The sequence below is a fragment of the Musa acuminata genome, chromosome BXJ1-2, assembly GCF_036884655.1.
Source record: "Musa acuminata AAA Group cultivar baxijiao chromosome BXJ1-2, Cavendish_Baxijiao_AAA, whole genome shotgun sequence".
Classification (NCBI taxonomy): Eukaryota; Viridiplantae; Streptophyta; class Magnoliopsida; order Zingiberales; family Musaceae; genus Musa; species Musa acuminata.
Window position 1 is genome coordinate 31,928,863 of NC_088328.1, and position 21,521 is coordinate 31,950,383.

A 21,521-nucleotide genomic window follows, 5' to 3' on the forward strand; every position below is an offset into this window, starting at 1 on the left:
TTGATAAAAATATTCTTGACACTTCACTAGTCATCGTCACCCTCGATCGTTGTTATATCCATTATCGTTGTCACCATCAACGATTACAAAAATAAAAAAATAAACATCATTAAATAAAAATCGATTAAGGAGGAGTTATTTGCTAAAAAATTAATATTAAAGGTTTTTCTAGATAAAAACATCTTTTACGCTATCATTATTATTATTATATTAACAGGTATTGGATTATGTCATATACGTGGCGATGGATAGAGTCAATCACGTCCGTGTCGATGTTCAAAGAGTTCCATTTACATCTTTATAGATTAAAAGAAAAAAATGTGTTGGTTGTGTGGAGCCAAATCTATAAGACAAACGCAAACCCCCCAACCCTAACTCTGCCCGCGTCCGACCCATCCTCAACCGTCTCTCCGCGTCCATGGCGGTCCTCCCCATCCTCCAATTCGAGGACAAGATAGCGGAGACCGTGGCGGAGAACCCGGTGGTTGTGATCATCGGCGAGACGGGCTCCGGGAAGAGCACGCAGCTCTCCCAGATCTTGCACCGTCGGGGGTACACCCGTTCCGGTGCGATCGCCGTCACCCAGCCTCGCCGGGTCGCCGCGGTCACCGTCGCGAGGTAAAACCCTCACGCCTTTCTTGCGGTCAAAAAACGCGCGCGTTCTGGCGCTTGTTTGTCCGATGGAACCATTGCCGAAGATGGAGTTTCTGAACTCTGAATCCACTCTAGGATTCGAAAATTCTCTTTCTCTTCATTTTGTTTGTATGTTCTGTCGTAATGAATCAACTGCTCAACAGTGCGCTTGCCACCAGGATGTCTTAACAGATGCCGCGTTAACGATGATAGTAGGGTAGGATTCATCTAAATTCGAGCTATGAACCAAATATGAAGTGCAGCTTTAACTGCTTATAGAGAACTTTTGAAGGTGTAGTTTGCCTAGTTGATATACATTTATAAGAAACTTTGAAAATGTTTTTAATATCTTGGACGTCATAATCAACAAAAAGACTAAGATTGAGAAGATATTGTTTGCAGGACTGAATGCCGAGGGTTAAAAAGGGAGAGGGCAGAGGCATTAAGACTGTTTTGTAACTGGTGGTCTAGTATCCTGTAGATTATTAGCAAGAACTAGTGTTAGGCAGAAGATAGGCAAATTAAAGAAATCTATTGGAAAAGGAAATGACAGACAAAACACCAAAAAGTAGTTGCTTCCCAAATTATTTTTCTAGAACTAACTAGTAGCTTAGTTATTTCATTCAATTCATGAAGTAGTTTTATCAAACAAATTGATAAGCTTGTTTTTAAGAATCATTTTATAACTTACTTTTCAAATTCACTAAATGCAATCTTGACTAATAATAACTAACTGATTTATACGTAGTTTTTTTTAATGAGTTTTACGATTCTACATTCATTTAATAATGCTGAGCCTAAATCCTAATTGATGGTAAGCGAACCCTTAATCAACACTCAAAATTCAATATATTTTACTGTTATTTAAAACCAAATCCTTATTAGAACAAGAGTCCAAATCTCAATTTGGTTTTACTTTCAGTAACTTACTGGACCGGCATGGTATAGATATATCGAGTACTATACCAACTTGTTACCCAGTGTGATCGAAAAGAAAAAAAAAAAAATTGTGCTGCAGCAGTATTTAGCTATATGTTTAATACTGGTACTTGGTTGGACCGATAGAGAGTAGAGATTCCGAATTTTGATTAGGAGAACCCCTAATTGGTGCGTTAAAGTGAACTTTTACAAGTCTATTATATATTCTATAAAACGGTTAATAGGTTAGCTAATGTTGGGACTACAGATGTTACCACTGAATGATGGGAGATGATCCATGTGGCAAACTTGAAATAGTTGGGACGTTGGTGGCTTGTTGTTGTTGTTGTTGTTATTATAGCTACAAGGTCACCTATGTTTTGTCATTAAAAATTTTGAATTATTAGGACATGACATATTAAAAAAGTTGATGTTGCAGAGATGATGTGTGGTTTTACCATGAAAAAATGACATTTGAAATAGCACAAATCAGGGACAAAATTAGGGAAAATTGTTTAATGTAATTTAGAGTCGTGCATGAAAGATTTATGAGTGCATTGCTTAAGTAAGATGTTTGACATGAGCTATCAGTATTGGTGGTGCCAGAGAGGAGGGATACCGAAGAACGCTTTGTTTGAAACAATAAAAATAAGAGAAATTTTGATGTCTCAAACTTAAAGTATATTGGTAATAATGAATCATCATGACTGTCAAATCCTCGGTTTTGATCACATATGGCTGTTTTCATATGCAGTCTTATGCACGAAGTCCTTAACATTTTAGTACGCATTCTTTATTTCTTTGATTTTTGTTAAAACATGTTCAATATCATCATAATTATATATGAATTGGAGTAATTGGTCAATCTTTCCATATATTCAATAAACTGCCTTTTTCTCTTCAAGGATTGCATAAGTATCCATCACGTGGCCCTCCAGACACTGAGTTTTCCTTGAGTGAAAAGGAAAATATTGAGTGATGGAAACAAATTTCTCTTTGTACAAACAAGAGATACTATGTTTCTTCTTCAAGTATCTGCAAAAGCCTCTTAAGTTCTCTTTCTGACTTAACCGGTACTCACATCAAGCATTTTCCCTCTCCATCTTGAATTTACGATATGAGACCCTTTTTTCAACAATAAGATACAATCAGCATCCCCTCTCTTCTTCATGACAAAATTTTCTAGGTCTACTTGAAGTGCATCAAGTCGAGTAATTATATCTTCTAAAGTGAGTGGTAGCAATTTTCATCTACCAACATTAGATGTTTACTGGATATCTATTTTTTGTTGTTTTTCTTTTCAATTTGTATGATTATGTTAATATTTAGATGACTTATTAACACAATCTTGTCATTTTACATATGGAATCTGGAAAGTGAGTCGTTTGATAGCCAAAAATTGATGAAAACAGGACCAAGCAGGCAGTCCAACTTTTTTTTAGGTTTAGGGTGATTGAATAAGGTAGAGCTTCTAGTTTTTGCTTTTTATCCTTTGCTTTTCATTCTTCATAAGTGGTTCTCTTCTCTATCATATTGCTTGTCAGGTTTCTGTGAAATAAATTGTGCATTGGCTTGTTTTTCTAGAGGATTTCCCAACAATAATTTTGTAATGTAGATTTCACATTTGTATTGATATTACTGACATCCATGCTTTTTGCTGTAAACTTTAGTTTAGGATTAACAAGTTTGTTTTGTCCTCCACAGGAGGGTTGCATTTGAACTAGGTTCTCGACTTGGTGAAGAAGTGGGCTATGCAATTCGTTTCGAAGATCGGACTTCTGATAAAACCTGCATTAAGTAAGAAATTATTTGTACAATCTGGTGAAGAAGTGGGCTAAGCAAAAGATTGGACTTCTGCTGAAAGCATTTATATCTGGATAAACCTGTTCTGGTGTATAATTTGGATATTGCAATAACTTCCATTTTACACAATGCTCAGGTATCTAACTGATGGTTGTCTTCTTCGAGAAAGCCTATCTAATCCAGAACTTAACCAGTACTCAGTTATTATCTTGGATGAAGCTCATGAACGCAGTTTGAACACGTATGACACTTGTTTTGTTCAGTCTTATAAGTGACTTTTTCTTAACTAGCACTACACAAAGTTCAAGGTATTAGAATTTAGAATTTTGGGCATGTTTTTTCCTTTTTCATCTGATGAAAGGAGTGGTTATGGTTTCTGTGTTTGTTGGAAGTAGTTTTATATTCGTACATTGTCCTCCATTTAATGAAATTAAATTGCTTAATACGTAGCATATGTTTAAATAGTTTTCTCTAATTTTATGCAAAACCCCAAAAGTAGTGAGCAATATATGCTCCACAGTTTGTGTGTAAACTTACTGTTCTTCAGGGTCATCAGTGTCTATCCTAGATGTTTGAGGAAACAGGAAAATGTAAGAAAACTAGGCTATAGTCCTCATGATCTAGGGGCACACATGTGCATCTAAAGATGATGCTTTGAAAGCCTCTAGTCTCGCAATAAATTGTATGTGTTAATGTTAAGTAACAAACTTATGTTGGAGGTTAACTTAGCACTCTAAATTTGTTTAGTTATAGGAAAAGGGTCTTGATTAGGAACATGGACAAGATCTGTATATAAAGACTTTCAAGAATCTTTGATCTGTCTTAAATTTGAAGTAATTAAGCAATAAGAGATCCACTCTATCTCATATGAAATTGAGCTGCTGTATGAATACAAAATGTTTTGGTGTCTTTCAGTTCTAGTTATTCCAACAGTTCAATATGTTGACTAATAGAACACCCCCACCTCATCAAGGCCTATGCTGCTTGAAGAGTTAATAGTCATTTATTTATATTCGTAAGCTTTGCATTTTGTTTGAACACATGCACATTGATGAATAATGGAAAAAAAACTGCTCGTGTTCTAATGTTAGCAATTGAGTTACCGTATCATGACATCAACCTGGTATTACTCTATACATTTTCATGCGATGCTTCCTCTATGCTGGCTAGGTTTTCTGATTACTGCATTTGTTGGCTTGGTGCTGGCATGTGTAGTGATAGTTTCAATGGCATGTTATGCCACGACAAATTTTCTTTATTAAGTGCAAGCAGGGTCTCATGTATGCATTAAATATGTGAATTCCACTGTTCATTGTTAGTTATTTTCTGCTTAGTAATTTATTACTCTTTTGTTATTGTTGTTTATGCATTCTGTAATTCTAGTTTTTTATTATGGTGTTCATTTTGGCAGTGACATATTGCTGGGCTTAATGAAACGCTTAATCAATAGACGCTCCTCAAATTTGAAAGTTCTCATCACTTCTGCAACCCTTGATGGTGTCAAAGTATCTAGATTTTTCTCCGGATGCCCTGTATTAAACGTCCCAGGGATATTATTCCCTGTGGAAAAATTATACAGCACTGAACGACCCACAAATTATGTCGAATGCTGTCTGAAGACTGCTCTAGGTAGGAATAAAATGCCCACCATATTCTTTGATTACCTTTTCAAATATATGAAATTCATAGTTTTACATGGTGGTGTTGATTTCTGAAAAAAGCTTGGTTCTTATGTTCTTGTTGCTACTATGTTTTTGTTTTATATCATATGTCATTATACTTCCAAGTTCCATTAGCAAAGTAAATAGCAAGTGATACAATTCTTATTGTAAAAAAAAAAAGAAACCAAAAAGACCATGTCACTGATATCGTTTTAACAAAACTTGGTCAAGGACATGGGAAATGGTTGATATTTTTTATGAAACACTATAGATGCAGCAACAACAACAATAACAACAACAAAGCCCTAAGTCTCAACTATTTGAGGTCGGCTACATGAATCATTTGACGCCATTGAGATATATAAAAAAGCTATATGTTTAGTTATGTTTAGAGTACTTAAATATTTATTTATAGTTTCAATTAAAGTCTTTTTAAGCCTTCCTCTACCTCTCCTCATACCATTAATGTTAATTATTTCACCTTTTCTGATTATTGCATTTGGAGGTCTCATAAGGACATGCTTATAAAATCTTAAATGATTTTCTCTTATCTTATCCTCTATCAAAGTGATACTTATCTTTCCTAGTTGTTCACTATAGATGCAACATATGAGATTTTATGAGAAAACCATAATGACTACTGACTACTTGCTCAAGAAAGTAACTATATTAAAAAAACAGATATTGGTTGCAAGTGTTGTCATAGAGCGAGATGAATAATGACAATGACGGTAACCAAGCATAGTTAGAGAATTTGCTTGATTCGCTGTTATGGCTTTTGTCCTATCATCAAATTTATATGTAATGTACATGGAGAATTCAATACTAATGTAATTTTTTCCTTAGAACTTGTGGTTGCAATGAAGATTGGGATGGAGAGAGGCAGAAAGAAGGAAAGTGATTATTACGGAATGGGCTAAATACTAGATAGTATACAGCTTCTTGAAATTAGCATGAGCAGTACTTAGTGATACAAAAATGTTCAATGAAATCAAACTTCCATCCTGTAGCTTTATTATCCATGATTTACAATACCATATGTCACAGTTCAGTATAACTGTCCAATAGCTTATCAGTATGCAGACATCAGGTAAACCAGGCGGTAAACCTGGTGTAGGGCCTATACCGTTCGGTACACCCAGTACAACCTGTGAACCTTGTTATTGTACGCAGAGGTATCATCTTTGAATTGCTGATTCTGCTTCTTTAATGCCCCCTTTCAACATGGGAATTGTCAGTTCGAATACTGGTCCAATAGCTTATCAGTATGCTGACATAAACCAGGTGGTAAACCTGGTGTAGGGCCTATACCACTCAGTGCACCCAGTATATCCTGTGAACCTTATTATATGCAGAGGTATCATCTTTGAAGTTTGAATTGCTGATTCTACTTCTTTAATTGTCAGTTTCAATGTAATAGACTGTCTACAAGTTGGTAGGATTTCATAATTTTACTCCAGAACATACACAGAATTGGAAATGATTTCACAGAAAGAAGGAAACAACAAAGAGAGAGAATTGGAAATATACACATTTTGTTATATATATATGTATATATATGTATGTATATATATATATATGTATATATACACATGTATATATGTATATATACACATGTATATATGTATATATATACACATGTATATATATATGCCACTGTTTATGTAAGATTTTCTCAAAAGAACCAGCAACAATTTTGGTATAAACTATAGAATTTTTTTAAATCTAATATTTTTTGGATATATGTATATCACTTAGTTTTTAAAAGGGTGGGAAACAACTCATGGCACAGTAATCTAGCCTAATCTTAATTTTTGTTCAGTTTTCTGTTTCATTAAGTGTACAAATATGTGTAAATTTTGTGAATGATGCTACTTTTCATGTAAGGTTGGCTCAAAAAGCCAATGATTTTTTATAAATGTAGGAAAGTTTAAAACTGAAAAACTAGTTCTTTGTGGTATATAGTGTATATATTGCCATTACTTATTTGATAAATTATGCAATTATAGTACTCAATAATAACAAATATTTTACTTCTAAGAATATGATGACAACTAATTTTCCCTCTGGAACCTGTTTGATAATTCCATGTAAGAGGCTTGTATGTTGACATGTTTTGCCTATTAGATTTTTTGTTATCTTGTAGGTTGTGCTGTTATATATTATATCAACCATCGATATTGCTCTTGACAGATGTACATGTCCGTGAACCGCCTGGAGATGTCTTGATTTTTATGACAGGACAGGTGAGCTTTTGCCTATGAGTTTTTCTACATATTTTGATGGTTTTGTTGGCATAGCACCTCTCTGCTAATTTTATCTTCAGATAACCGAGTTATCGCCATGCAATATTATACTTTTACCTCGTGAAATTGACAGGAATTATTGCTTTCTTTTCTTGTTATTATATTTATAAACTAAGCAAATTTCTAACTAATATAGGATGACATTGATAAAATGGTTTTTAAGCTGGAGGAGAAGATTCAAAACCTCGAGGAAGGTTCTTGCATGGATGCTATAGTCTTTCCACTTCATGGTTCTTTACCACCTGAATTGCAGGCAATATCATCTAACTTGATCATAGTTTAGGTTGATCTAGCTATTTTTTATAATGGATTTTTAATTGCATGTCTTGCAGCAAAGTACCATTACTGTTGCTTTAGTATCAGTTACCTACATTTTCACTGGTTACTCTGCTGGGTGTGTTTACACCAACATGTTGGTTGTTGATTACCTTTGAGCAATTATAGCATATTCTTATGGGCCTGAATCTCACTATCCAATAAAATGCAGTTGTCTGCATTTAGCAACTCTATTTAGTATTTACTATAAAAACATTGCATGAAGGAATCTTTTAATTTTTTAGTTTTGATAGTTGAGGTGTTTATAATAGATGTGTAAACTTGTGAGATCAATGGATCCTTTGATGGCCTGTTGTTAGGATTAAATGAATATTATTATCTATATTTGCAATTATATAAAACTGAGCCTAAGAGATAATTTAGTTTGAATATTGCTTTCTAGTTTGTACTTCGTGAAGATGAATGAGGCTGATGCTCGAGAGCTTGATATATTTACCTGAAGCTTAGACGAGTACTTGAATGCTTCTGGGGAGGAAAGCGACAACTGATTGACCCACACAAAAAGCTCTGAAAGCCAAAACTTTATAGTTTCTATGGTTCCTTTATTCGTGCTACATTCAGACTTGTGCATGCGAAAACTTTATGATAGTTCAGAATTATTCAGTCTTTGAATTTTAGATACGTGGGAGTGTCTGGTGCTTTATTTTGGTTAGCCTGGAAGTGGTTTTTTCTTCAATTTTCTATAAGATTAAATAATGACTCACATTGATAAAACTGATTTTTAGATTTGTGTACTTCATGTACACATCACTTTATTGATATAAGTTATAAGTTATAACCATATGCAGTTAAAATAAATTAAACTGTAAGAGTTATAGTTACATTTCTTTTTAGTTTCTGAAAAAATATAAGGTAGATATTAGGAAGTCACTTTAAGTTTCTGACATGAACATTAATTTAATTGAAAAAAAAAATGGTCAGCTGCATAACTGTTTGTGGTGTTGGTGTCATGAGTTAAAGTGCATGTACATGTTTCATTTGAGCATGCATATCCTCAGTTGAAATTTTACTGTGATACACATTTATGCCTAAATCTGTTTTGTATGTGCTCAACCTGATGTAGCACATAAATTTCCTTTTTCTTCATGTATTATAAGCTTGTTCAGGGATTTGATCAATTTCATCAAAAAGCATGGTTGTTTATTCCACTGACATAAGACAGTGGGTCTGGCTTCCTTTTAGTTTTCAAACTATAAAGAATAATAGTGTTTTTACCGTGGCAAGTATGCTAATATTTCACAACCCCTCGAGTTAGATTGTACAAATCCTTCTCTGCTGTATTTAGGTTTATGTTCTTTTTCACAAACTCTAAACAGTCTTGTTCTTTCTCTCATCTGTTGTGGCAACTTTATTTTTACCTATTCACTTAATTGTCCTTTGTGACATGTTCAAACCTTTTCAATTGTTTTTCCTCACTTTTAACTGATTCTCTTTCTAATTTACCATATAAACCTTCTCTAATTTTTTTCCTCACCTTCAACTGATTCTAACACTAATTTACCATGAAAACAATTATATTATGTTTCACCTTTCCCATTAATGCCACTCCACTTTAAGATCCACAATTCATTATGGATTTGCCATGTCATAACCAGCAGTTGCTTCTTTTTTGTACGTTTCATGTTTGCCACAGCCTTACACTGGGTTTGTATTCATGTTCTGAATCCAACATATTGCGAACATTGACTCACCAATTTTCATGTACAACCATGTCAAACTATGAAGGCTAGCATGTGCCTAGCACATAAGAGGCTGAGCACAACAGAGTACATGGAGCATATGTACCAGTCAGCATTTGGTAGATGCATGGCTGGCAGCGCAACCTCTTATATATATTGTTTCTCATTGGCTGTTCTGTAACCATACAGCGTAGTTGGTGTCAAGGCTATCTTTTGTAGCTTTTATGACGTCCAAGTACATGAGTCAAAACACCAATATTCTCTTTAAAAATGGTGTTTCACATTTATTCGTAATGTCCCATTTATTTCTTGTTGTTAATAGTTGACCCTATAGAATGCACTGACATCTATCCTTGTGTTAGAACCCTTTTCCTAGTACTTGAGCATCAGTAATTTGAGACGTGGTGAACTGAAGTCATTACAATGTGATAGCTAAAGGCAGCAAGTTCCAACTGTACAAATGATAAATACTACTCTTATGGACCCACTAGAGAGCATTACTTTGATTTAGTTAGTACTGTATTGTTAGAACTGATTGCATAACCACTATCACTATGGAGTAATTGATGGATTTTATTTCTTACAAGTTACAACTGATCTTTAAACACCAAAAAATCTTGCACCATTATATTATAAAATCTGCATTGTGAAAGTAAAATTTGTAGTAATGCTTAAAATTAAACAACTTGGTACAATTACAATTACACTTACATTTTTTTTTTCTTTTTCATCTTTTCAACATAATTAAATAACTTGGTACCACTAGATTTTGCCTTGCAGTTCTTCAGTGATGAAAAAGAAACAGATGTGCTCACTTAAGTGAATATGTTACGCCATATAAATTCTATGGACAGGATGACATGCATTTTGCATGTAGAATATTTGCGTTATGTATACATGTGCTGATATTTGTGATGCTTCAGCTGCATTGCATTTCTTTTTTTTTTAGATTGCTTTTTATATGAAAACCATAATAACTTCTGAATGTTGCATTGTGTAACATGACCTGTTAAAGTGGCATGTAAGAAAAAAGAAGATGCTTTTCTGACTCTGTTGCTTGTCTGTGAGATATTAAACTTGGTAGATATATCTTAAGATCATTGAACCTTAAAATCAATATTATGGCTGATATCTCCAATTTGCTTTTCATAACGTAGATTCGTGTATTCAGTCCAGCACCACCAAACTGCAGACGGTTTATTGTTGCTACCAACATAGCTGAAACTTCTCTCACTGTTGATGGTATTGTGTAAGGATCTATTCCATGTAGTTATTTGTGGCTAGATTTCATTTGCATTTGGTTTCTTTTTTGAATTAATTGCTCTTTCATGTATGATTAGTCAAATTGTGCATGACATTTGTTGTTACTGATAACAGAAGATCTCACTGGCACAACAGAAATGTATATCCAGAAATGTTATTTGAAATTTGTTATTGAGAATAATGTCTTTGAGTTGAAAGATACACTATTGTTGTTGACGATTGATGTATAAGCTATAAAAAACCATTATTGACAAAAATATTTTTCCTTGTAATTGTGGAAAAGCGGTTTTAAATGGAGGTTACTTTTTTTTTTCGGACAAAAGATGGACCTTAGTTTAATATAATCTTCATTGGTGGGTTGTGTCATGTAACTTATGTGTGTTTCTACTAGGATACTCTTTTGAAGTCTTGTAATCAATTTTCTTATCTGAAAATATTTTACATCTATGCTCCAACGTAATTTGTAGTCTTAATTTGTTGCTTGTCTCAGAAATTTATACAAAGAATTGTTGAAACTAATTGGATTTCTCACGACAGCTTGTTGGACTGGATTATTGTCAATGTATCAGATTGTACATTTTTCTTGGTTGAACTCTCTTGTGTTTCTCTAGTATCTCAATAATCTTTGTGTGTGGCATGATGTTCATGGGTAAATCTTTTGTGAAAATTAGAGTTTTGTCTAAGTTGTATTTGCATAATTATGACATGTTTGACATTCTTAATAAATTTGGTAACTTAATGAGCAATCAGTATCAAAGCAAGCAACATCCTCATCACTGCCTGCTGTATTAGATAATCAATAATTTGTATATATATCAGCTGTAGCAGATTTCATGTTGTGATTTTTAGCCAATTAGTGGCCATAGTAGATATGTTGCGCTCATTCCCACTGGAAAAGTCCAATGGTGGAAACATCTCCTTGAAAACAAATTTAGATATTACTCCAATTTCTTTTAAATGAATAATGTGTTCCTTTATGCATATACTATATTTCCTCTTGAATTAATGGCTTTGGATTTAAGTTAAGATCTGCATAATATTTTGATTATTTTCTCATGCTAGGTATGTCATTGATTCTGGTTTTGTGAAGCAGCGCCAATATAACCCCTCGACCGGAATGTATTCTCTTGATATCGTGCAGATAAGTAGGTTGGTTGTGTCCAGATATTTTGTCTTGGTACTCAATTCACGTTCTTGTCCATTCGTTCTATAAGTGATGCTATATTGTGCATGTAGGTTGTTGTAGATGGTAGATATTTGTTGTTATTTTTGTGCATATAGGAAATTAAAAAACAATAAATTTCTTTCCATGGTAACAGAAATGGCTTGAAATAAAAAGAAATGCTACTCATGTTGGTTGGAGAGTGGGAATGATGTTACTCACTATTCTTGTGTTTGGACATGATGTTTTGAAATTGAACCATTAAGCATTTTAGGTATAATCAGATCGGCTGTCAGACAAGACTCATTGATTTGAATTGTTGGCGTGAATTGTTGTAGAGTTCAAGCTGATCAACGAGCTGGGCGAGCCGGAAGGACTCGTCCTGGCAAGTGTTACCGGTTATATCCTAGAACTGTTTATGATGAGGAGTTTCTTGATGCAACAATACCGGAAATTCAGCGATCATCTCTTGCTGGAAGTGTTCTTTACCTGAAGTCATTAAGTCTTTCTGATATTGATATCTTGAAGTTTGATTTTCTGGATCCACCATCACGTAAGAACTTCATTCTTTGTTGTTGATCTTGTATGAGATTGTTTATTCGTTTAGGTGCTTATATTGTTGATATATTGATGGTTTGTTCACCAAAATTAATAAGTTGATGTTGGAGGACAATAAAATTCTCTACAAAAGTTTCTCTTTGAAATGGACTTCTTTCAATAACCTAATTTTAGAAATTAAGCTGCCTATTGTTTCCGCAGGTGAATCACTAGAAGATGCTTTAAGGCAATTATACCTCATTGATGCAATTGATGAAAATGGACAGATAACTGAGATTGGAAAAGCTATGGCTGGTAAGAGTTTAATACAAAATATTCATGCCTGAATGCACTGATGATTTTTCTGTTTTCAGCCTTCATTTGTTTAGGATGAAAAAAGGTGCTTGCTTGATGATTCTAGATAAAACAGTTTATTTCAAAACATAAGATGATTGCATACAAATTTTCTACGAATCCATTGAACGGGCAACTGCATTTCCACAAAAAAAAGACATGCTTATCTTATTCTTTAAAGATAAATAGATGATATAGATATTGATAGTTTTGGTATCCATTTGTCACTTAACTGTCTCACTTTACCTGTGATTATAGTAAGCAATGACCTGATATATAGGTCGCACATTGGCCTTGCCTCCAATCATAAGGCAGGTAGGTAGATGGGTAAGGTATAAATGATTTGGAAAGCATTGCTCTAAAAATAAACAACAACAAGATGTACTAGAAAACTTATGCTACAAAGTCACCATGTTCTCAAGTGCACTGAATTAAAAATAAAAGGTTTATGCCTTTCAAATATTCCAGAGCATATATATGCAGCATAGAAATATTCCCAGAAAAACTGATATAACCAAATATATGATCAGGAACTGATGGAGACTGCTTGAAGTGCCTCCAAATCAAGACACAGCTTGTAATAGTTGTCGCAAAAGCTTACACATTAGAAAGTTGAATTCCTGTGACAAGTTGTTTGAACATAAATAAAACTTATAAAAGGATCATGCAGCTTAACATTTTAAGCTTTCAGCAAAGGATTTGGAGATCCATGTAAAATTTTATAATTTTGTAAAACTTTGAAAAATCAAAATTTTATTAAAATCTAAAAAATGTCAAAATATCACTGTCTTTGGTTTGTTGATATGTAATTTTAACAGAATAAAAGTATAAAAATTAGGGTTTACATTTCTCATAAAGTTGAATAGTTTACATAATTACAACTATTTACCAAGCACCAGTAAATATCTGAAGAAATGTATACTGGCCTGCAGTAAATATCCATGCATGTATAATAGTTTATGTTAGGACATAAACTGAATCATGACAACTGAAAAGGCATTATGTTGATGTTAGGTTACATTGTACATATCAAAGAAAAGAAAAAACTGTAGGGGTCAGCTACAGATTAATTTAGGATATTGTCATTGGGGCTTAAGCATCCTGCAATATTTCAAGTTGCACTTTCCATGGGCAGATAGTAATCATTTTCTCTATAATAGTCAATCTTTCTGAATGACAATTGTAATCATTTTCTGGAGATCACTTTTTGAGTTTCTCTTAATCAAGGTACGGTCCGAACACTCTTATATGTAAACCTAGTAAATGCTGTTAATTGAATGATTTGCTATAGTAAACTGGGGTTGTTTTAATTTGCTAGGAATTCATGTATGTACTCTTAATCTTCTATTGCATGAAACATTTCATGAGTGTGGTTATATGGGTATAATTATCTGGATCATGCACATCTGACACTTTCCCTTGACTAAGTGCCATCCTTTTGGTTATGTTGTAGAGCTTCCATTGGAACCCTCGCTTGCAAGGACTTTAATTGAGGCAAATGAGTTGGGATGTTTGTCTCAGGCTTTGACAGTCACATCTATGCTATCAGCAGAAGTTGCAATTCGTCCTACTCACAGGTGAACCCTACTCATGTTGTGATTCATCCAAGATATGCAATTTCATACGGGATTGACATGTACTGGCCAGTATTTACCAGTCCAAGCATGAATTGGCATGCAGACCATCCAATTTTGGATGGCCCACATACCATACAGGGCCTATCATCCGGTTCTATTTTTATCATTTTTAATCCCAAAATGTCATAGTCCATTCTCTTGTGTTGTCTGTCTCCCCCAGCCTGTCCTTAGTACTTGTCTCCTCCTCTTCCATTGTTCCCATTGCTTCCTCCATTGTTATTTTGTATAATTCATTAGTTGAATTTTCTGGAATGTGTTGTGTGTCATTAACTCATGCACTTCATGACGAATGACATTAAAAAGAAAAAAAAGCATATAATTAGCAGAATATGAATCCAAAGATGCTTGTCAATCATCATTTATTTTCTTTGAACATCCACAAAAGTTTCTCCTGTACAGTTATTCATTTTTTTTCTGTGACAAACATTGAAATTATATATTACTTTGGTGATATTGTTTTGGATTTGAAATATATGGATATTCTATAACTTTTCATGCCTAAATAAACTTTGTGTAAGAGCTGAATGACTTGTTGCATCTTGCACCGTACAATACATGCACAGTAAAAACAAAGAGAAGAAGAGAAAACAATCATTTTCCAAACTACCAGATGGTTCTGGGTGGGGTGACCATATACAACTGCTTCAAGTATATGAAAGTTGGGACCGAGCCGACTATGATCCGAATTGGTGCACTGACAATGACTTGCAGGTATATCACAATTTTTGTTACTTCAAAAATTCATGGTACTTGATGGTTATGCATAGATCAAAGATTTTGGAGAGTTATCTTACCTGAACTAGTCTTCTACTAGGTCCACATGTAATATCAATGTGAAACCAACATCCATGATGATGGCATGTTTTCATGTTAGCTTCGGTGCCAGTTCTGTGATGCCATTTGATGGACTAGAAATGCTTTCATGATGTTGTTGAATCACCAGTTTAGTCACATTCTGATCATTGGTATCTGCTTGAGAAGTAATTTCTACATAATAAATTCAAGGTTTCACGTACCTGATTGATTCTTAATGAACGATCAACAGGATTTCTCTAATGGAAGAGGCCATCTATTTTGTTCCACATTCTGGAGTAGCTCAATTGTGGCTTTGGTGTTGTAGTTATGATCCCAGATTGTAAGTCGAGTGACTCGAGATAGTTCATCTATTTCTTCTTGACACAGTATCTATTGGGTTCATTGTGTCCAATATGGATTAAAGGTTATAAATTGGTTTTGGTTATTCGTTTGGATGAACAGTGACTAATTCTAACCAACAAGTATGCAGTTGTTTGGCCATGTAAGGTCTTGATGCGAACAGAGTCATGGAACGGCTTCTGTCTTGTTGATCTTCAATCCATATGTCTGAGTTTTGTTCTTTTACTGCGATCAAGTCTATCGTGTGATATATATTTTTTTGTCCGTAAACAATATCTAAGCTCAGTACTGCTGAAAAGCTGATGATCAACTCTTACTTAGGCTATGGAGTAAGATTAGGATATCAGATTTTTTTCTTTGTTTCTTCTCCAATTATTATTTATATTAGTATTCCTTCTCCACATTTTTGAAATTTAATTTTTGTCTACTCTGTTTAGTTATCAGAGTGCGCATATTAGGCTGGTATAATGGTGGTAAGTAGCCAGACACGGTTATCTAAGACCTATTACTTGTGCCCTTGGGCCTTTACCTTGCTTCCATGTCTGCTTCTGTGATAGCTCTGTTAAACCTTCAGATTGCTTAAATGTGCGAGTATTTGTATAGTATTTGACTTCTTTTTATTCATTTTCATATGTTGTTATATCTTCTTGTAATATTCATTTCCTTCCAACTAATAATAAAGCTCACCTCTACAACATAATTGGTTATACTTTCTCTCGTGACTCATCTAGTTATGGGTGGAAAAAGTCCAGTGTCATCAAGTGTATCATTTATTTCTTCCCTTAGGTTCTATCTTTTCTCAACTTTCCAGCTTCATAGTTCATGTGGTTTTGTGGAAGTTGATCTGTAAGTTCCCTGTTAGAAAATAATACCTCATCAGTTATCTAAAATTGCAAATGGTTTATGAACATAGCTGATCAATATTTAATTTTTAGGTTCAATTTTTTTAGTGAGCTCTGCCCTTGATCTCTTTCTAATGTTGTTTATGTTAATAATGTACTGTCACATTTTCATCCTGGCTTCATGCTGTGAATATGTCATTTAGTAATACTTGGACCTTTTGCAGGTCCGCAGCATGATGTTTAGCAAGGATGTGAGGAAGCAACTATCTCAGATAGTACAGAAGATGGGGAAAGGTCAATTTATTACATTGGTGTTTATTTGATTTTTCATACTTAGCAGTGATTTAAAAAGCGCTAGGCGCTAAGGTTCAAAAACGCTTGAGGCGCTAGGCGCTCGCCCGAGTGAAGTGAGGCAATATAAAAATATATAATATAATTAATAAATATAATTATTTAAATAAAATATGATATTAAATTAAGAAAATCTTGTAAAATTATAATATCACATTAACAAAAAGTCTTAAAATTCAAAACAATAACAATAATTTTAAATAAAAAAATTAACAGTATTCAAATCAAAATAATATATTATTAATCTAATAAATAAAAATACTGTTACTAGTATACAGTTAGTAGTATACTGTTAATAATATACGAAGTGAAAAGAGTGTGAGTAAGAGGAAGATCGAGGCTGTTGACTGAGAGCAGCGGGAGCAGCCAGCGACGACAGTGGCAGCGGTAGCAGTGAGCAATGGGAGCGGGAGTGGCAAGCGACGACAGTGGCAGTGGCAGCGGGAGCGGGAGCGGCGAGCGACGATAGTGGCAGCTATAGAAGCGAGCAGTGGGAGCAGCGAGCGGCGACAGTGGTAGTGGTAGCGGTAGCAGTGGGAGTGGCGACAGTGGCAGTGGTAGCAGTGGCAGCGAGAGCAGGAGCGGCGAGCAGGGTTAGAGGTGGGAAGTTGCAAGAGGAAGGCTGATATCGGTGCTTTAGTTAGATTGATTGAACCAACTAAAGCATCGGAGATCGAACTAGACCTAAATCGTTGGTTCGATCGCCTGGTTTAACCCGGGCGCTCGCCCGAAGCGCCCGGCATCTGGGCTCGGGCGAGCGCCCAAGCGGCGCCTCTTTGAAGCGCACCGTCTAGAAATGAAGCGAGGCACTCAGGCCTCGCCTCGCCTCGCCCGAGTGCCTAGGTGAGCGCTTGAGTGCCTAATGAAACCCCACTGATATTTAGTACATTTAGTTTTTTCTACTGTATTGTCAATTTACTATCTCGGTGTAAACTGTACAGTATATGCATTACTCCTATCTTGTCATGGTCTAAAATTAGCCATTAGATCATACATACAAGTATATTTCTCATAAAGATGGATCCTGACCTTCAGAAATCTGTGTTAAGAGAACAATCGTTTTCTTTTCCCTCGATATCTTACAGCCAAATTGACTCAAATTGGTATCATGACTGTGGCCTTATTAATTAATCCAAATAGAGCACAAAAACTAGTCCACCCCACTATTTTCCAGATCTGCTGGTGAATTTTTTTCAAGACTGGAGACATTCAGATTAGAACTTCGGTCACCCTAGACCCTCAATGAATTGACAGTGTGTGGATATGAAACCTTTTGGTTGGTACTTTGGTAAGAAAATATAGAGCTTTCAATATCTTTTTATTGCTTTTAGCAGTCTTCTTAGGCCTTACACTCTCTCTCTTTACATGAATAATGTTAACCGACTGGCATTATCCAATCATATCTATACGTCTCCTTTGAATATGTCCATACCTACCATCTTGGATGATCTCCTGTCATTTTATTTTCTATCAGAGCAACAAACTTTTTCATAAATTGTTCTCTGCTTCTTAATATTTCGTTACAAGGCTACTGGTTTCTCAAATACAGGGTCATTGGACGTAGAATCAGGCATGCGGCAAAAAAAAAGTGATAAAGACTACAAAAAGCTCAGGAGAGCTTTATGCAGAGGCTACGGAAATCAGTTGGCCGAACGGATGCTGCTTCACAATGGCTATCATACACTTGGTTACAGGTCGCAACTTGTGCAGGTATTTGTGACTTATCCTACACTAAAATCAAGATTTTCCTAATTTACACCAGTCATATGGTAACATACCATGTGGATTTTTTTTTTTGCACACAATGCGGAACTTAATATATACTTCTGCTATAGTTTTTAGTTCTCTGATGATGATCAAATAATAATTCTATGGCTTATCTACTTTGCATGGTTCGAATATCCTCATTTCCAAAACTTATCATGTAATGTAGACCCTGAAAACAGATTACTCTTAATGTAGATTAAACTTAATAGCAAATTCTCCGACTATGTTCTCATATAATTGCATTTAAATTTGTTCTATGTTTGTGATTTATATAGGTCTGGACTTTCTTGTGCTACCTTCCATTCATATTTTGTCTAACCCTTATTTTATTCACAATCAAGTATTTCCATATGACATGCATCATAAGTGACTATTATACCGTTGCAGCTGTAATCAATGTAAGAAGATTTCATACAACATGCCACTTGGCAAGATTAATTTTCAGTGGAAAATTCAAGTATCTAAACATAATTTATAATCATTTCTAAGTACATCGATGAGTTTTATATCTGAAACATTTTTTCAACTTGTGATTGAGTGACAGACCTTTCTGGTCTGTAGATTAATTCTAGTTAAATGTTAAATCTTTTATTATGATAAAAACAATTCATTATGACTTTAGTTGAAAGATGATAAAAACAATTAACCTGAGCAAAAGAATTTTCTTTTCGTTATAGTTGTGCTGTACTAAATAACTAAATATATGAACAAATAGCACACTGAAAAGGAAACTGAGATGTGGAAGCTTAATGTTCAGTGACAGAAGATAGAAGAATTTGCAGCTTAGATGTTTAACTGCATATTTGCTTTCTCTATTCTTGGGATAGTTCCATGTAGTTTCTAGGTCAATAGTTTGTGGACAATATAGTCAGAGAAAATGGCAATTCAAATTAGGTTGTTCATGTCATCAGCAAAATCCTCTTTTGATTTTATGGAATTATGCTTAAAATTTGTATACATCAGGGGCACTGGTTAGGTCAGAATTATCTTGTGCCCACTTCTTGCCTTTTGGCCTTGCCAAATCACTAATAATTAATTTTGTCCTATAACATATTTGTGGTGATGATTTGCTGAAGCCATTCATTTCAGGTTCATCCATCCTCGGTGCTAGAAGCTGATGAAGATGGACAGTTGCCAGATTATGTTGTTTACCATGAACTCATAAATACCTCTCGGCCTTTTATGAGAAACGTATGTGCAGTTGAAATTTCATGGGTCCAACCAATCTCAAAGAAACTGGAGAAGATGAACATTGACAAGCTGAGGTAATCCACTTGACCAGGAGAAATTTTCAGAAGTCCTTACCATATAATTCCTCTTCATGTGCAGTGGAACTGTTTGCTGTTTGCTTTCAAATTTTTATTTAAAAATTACCGAAATTAATATTTCAAGATTTTAATAAATTTCCAACTTTACAGTGGTGGCTCTGGTGCTTCAGAAAATAATGAGACCATCGAGAACAAAACGATAAATTCACCTATGCAAGTGGTAGATGCCAGTGGTACACCTGGTTCCATGGATAGTAAAATTCAGGCAGCCCGTGAACGATATCTTGCTAGAAAGGCAAATAGATAGATGTTCCAGGGCGATCTTCACTAAAAGATATCTGTATAACTCTATCGGCAAAGGTGATCATAAAGGTTTCTCTTGTTTGTTCCATTCTCCTATGCCTGTTATGTAGAATTCTCTGCTGCTAAGTTGGGATGTGATTCAAAAGGGTCGAGAGGAACCTTCCAAGTACTAATAATTAATGACATATTGCAGCAAGCCTTAGTCTGCTTTGATGTTTGCCAATGGTCATCTCTGAATCATGTCCCTTGTTGCTTCTTTTTACATGAATAAAAACATTCAGTTTTTTTTTCCTTGATTCTTATTTCAATCTTTATAATCATATATTGAATAATGATTTATGTGTTCTTGTCTTCTATGATAGGTTATGGCACTTGCTGGAAAACCCTCTAAGAGAAGTTTGCCTCCCAGGCTCACAAGGCTCTTTCATGAACATTACTCTGATGACCCTAAGAATCAATCAGATAATTTTCCTTTATATATATCCAGAAGGGGAGCTTCAAACTAACCTATCATTCTCATATTGACTGGAAACATTGACATCAATTATTTCTCAGTGCAGTGCTCCTTACAAAGTTTTCCCCAGCAAATGGAACTGTTTTTTTCTTTTTGTACCATTATTTTCTATGATTCCGAAAAGTTGCTGCAATCTTTGGAGGATTGCCTGTTGAAGATGATCTCCCTGTTGAAGATGATCGGTATGAACCCCTTCCACTGCTATCCTAATTGAATTCAAGTTGGTGTTCGGTTTAAACAGCAGAGTATTATGTCCCTTGGGATTCATGCGAGTGCATTAATGTGGTAATAGTTCTTCCTGTAGTGAAAAGTGTTTCTGTTCGAGGTTTCAGTTTGTTGAATAGAAAAAAAAAAAAAAAAGTCTCCATATCTATTCTTCCAAAGATTGTAAATGGTATTTTTGCCCCTCCAAATTTTTTTAAAGAACATCTATATAATCCCTCCAAATAGTTTGATCTTGAAGTATATATATAGATCCCTTTCTTGTATTAGAATCCTCCCTCTAATGTACATCCATCTCACTCATGAAATAAAATTAATCATTCTTAATCATTGTTGCTGATGAGTTCTTAAAACTTATTAATGTGCGATCTCACATGAAAAGAGAAAATCCGCCGGATTAATCTGATTTAGTTTAGCATCGGCATTCGTCGTGTTCTGATTCAACTGTTTTGGTAATCATCGTATTAATCCTAAATCGGTCATAAATGGTGCAGTAATCTGTTACTCTTCCGTCATTTGTTTTGAATCCCACTACAATTGTTCGTCCTCCGTAAAGAGTGATGTGCAATTTGGAAATTAGTCTGTAGATGACTCACCAATTCATCCGATTCGTGTCATCGACAATTCGAAATAGTTATTTCTCGAATAATCGTGACATCATTTGTTCTTCAAAATGTGATCGCCAAACAAAAGTATTCCATAATCGCTCAAAAAATTCAGAAAGTTGTAACCGTGAGGATTTAAAAATAAATAAAAAATAAAAAAAAAATGTTTGGCACTCTTATTAAATAAATAATCCCTCTCATCAAA

At 34.6% G+C, this 21,521-nt stretch overlaps 1 protein-coding gene across 1 annotated transcript; it reads left to right on the plus strand.

Moving 5' to 3' along the window:
* The first annotated feature begins 329 nt into the window (after positions 1 to 329).
* LOC135610253 (probable pre-mRNA-splicing factor ATP-dependent RNA helicase DEAH4) lies at positions 330 to 21,041 on the plus strand. Its single transcript, XM_065104535.1, has 17 exons — positions 330 to 618; positions 3,256 to 3,348; positions 3,491 to 3,595; positions 4,766 to 4,983; positions 7,209 to 7,261; positions 7,458 to 7,574; positions 10,494 to 10,585; positions 11,662 to 11,748; positions 12,100 to 12,314; positions 12,521 to 12,613; positions 14,106 to 14,229; positions 14,853 to 15,000; positions 16,511 to 16,580; positions 18,187 to 18,347; positions 19,494 to 19,669; positions 19,823 to 20,032; positions 20,338 to 21,041. The coding sequence occupies exons 1-16, from the start codon at positions 419 to 421 to the stop codon at positions 19,977 to 19,979; spliced, it is 2,109 nt and encodes a 702-aa protein (XP_064960607.1). The 5' UTR covers positions 330 to 418; the 3' UTR covers positions 19,980 to 20,032; positions 20,338 to 21,041.
* The last annotated feature ends 480 nt before the right edge of the window (positions 21,042 to 21,521 follow it).

Bases quoted from the DNA above. Each gene is read 5' to 3' on its own strand.
- LOC135610253 (XM_065104535.1), top strand. From the start codon at position 419: ATGGCGGTCCTCCCCATCCTCCAATTCGAGGACAAGATAGCGGAGACC. The intron at 7,262-7,457 runs GTGAGCTTTTGC...TAACTAATATAG, and splicing joins TGATTTTTATGACAGGACAG to GATGACATTGATAAAATGGT. The intron at 16,581-18,186 runs GTCAATTTATTA...TCTCAAATACAG, and splicing joins AGTACAGAAGATGGGGAAAG to GGTCATTGGACGTAGAATCA.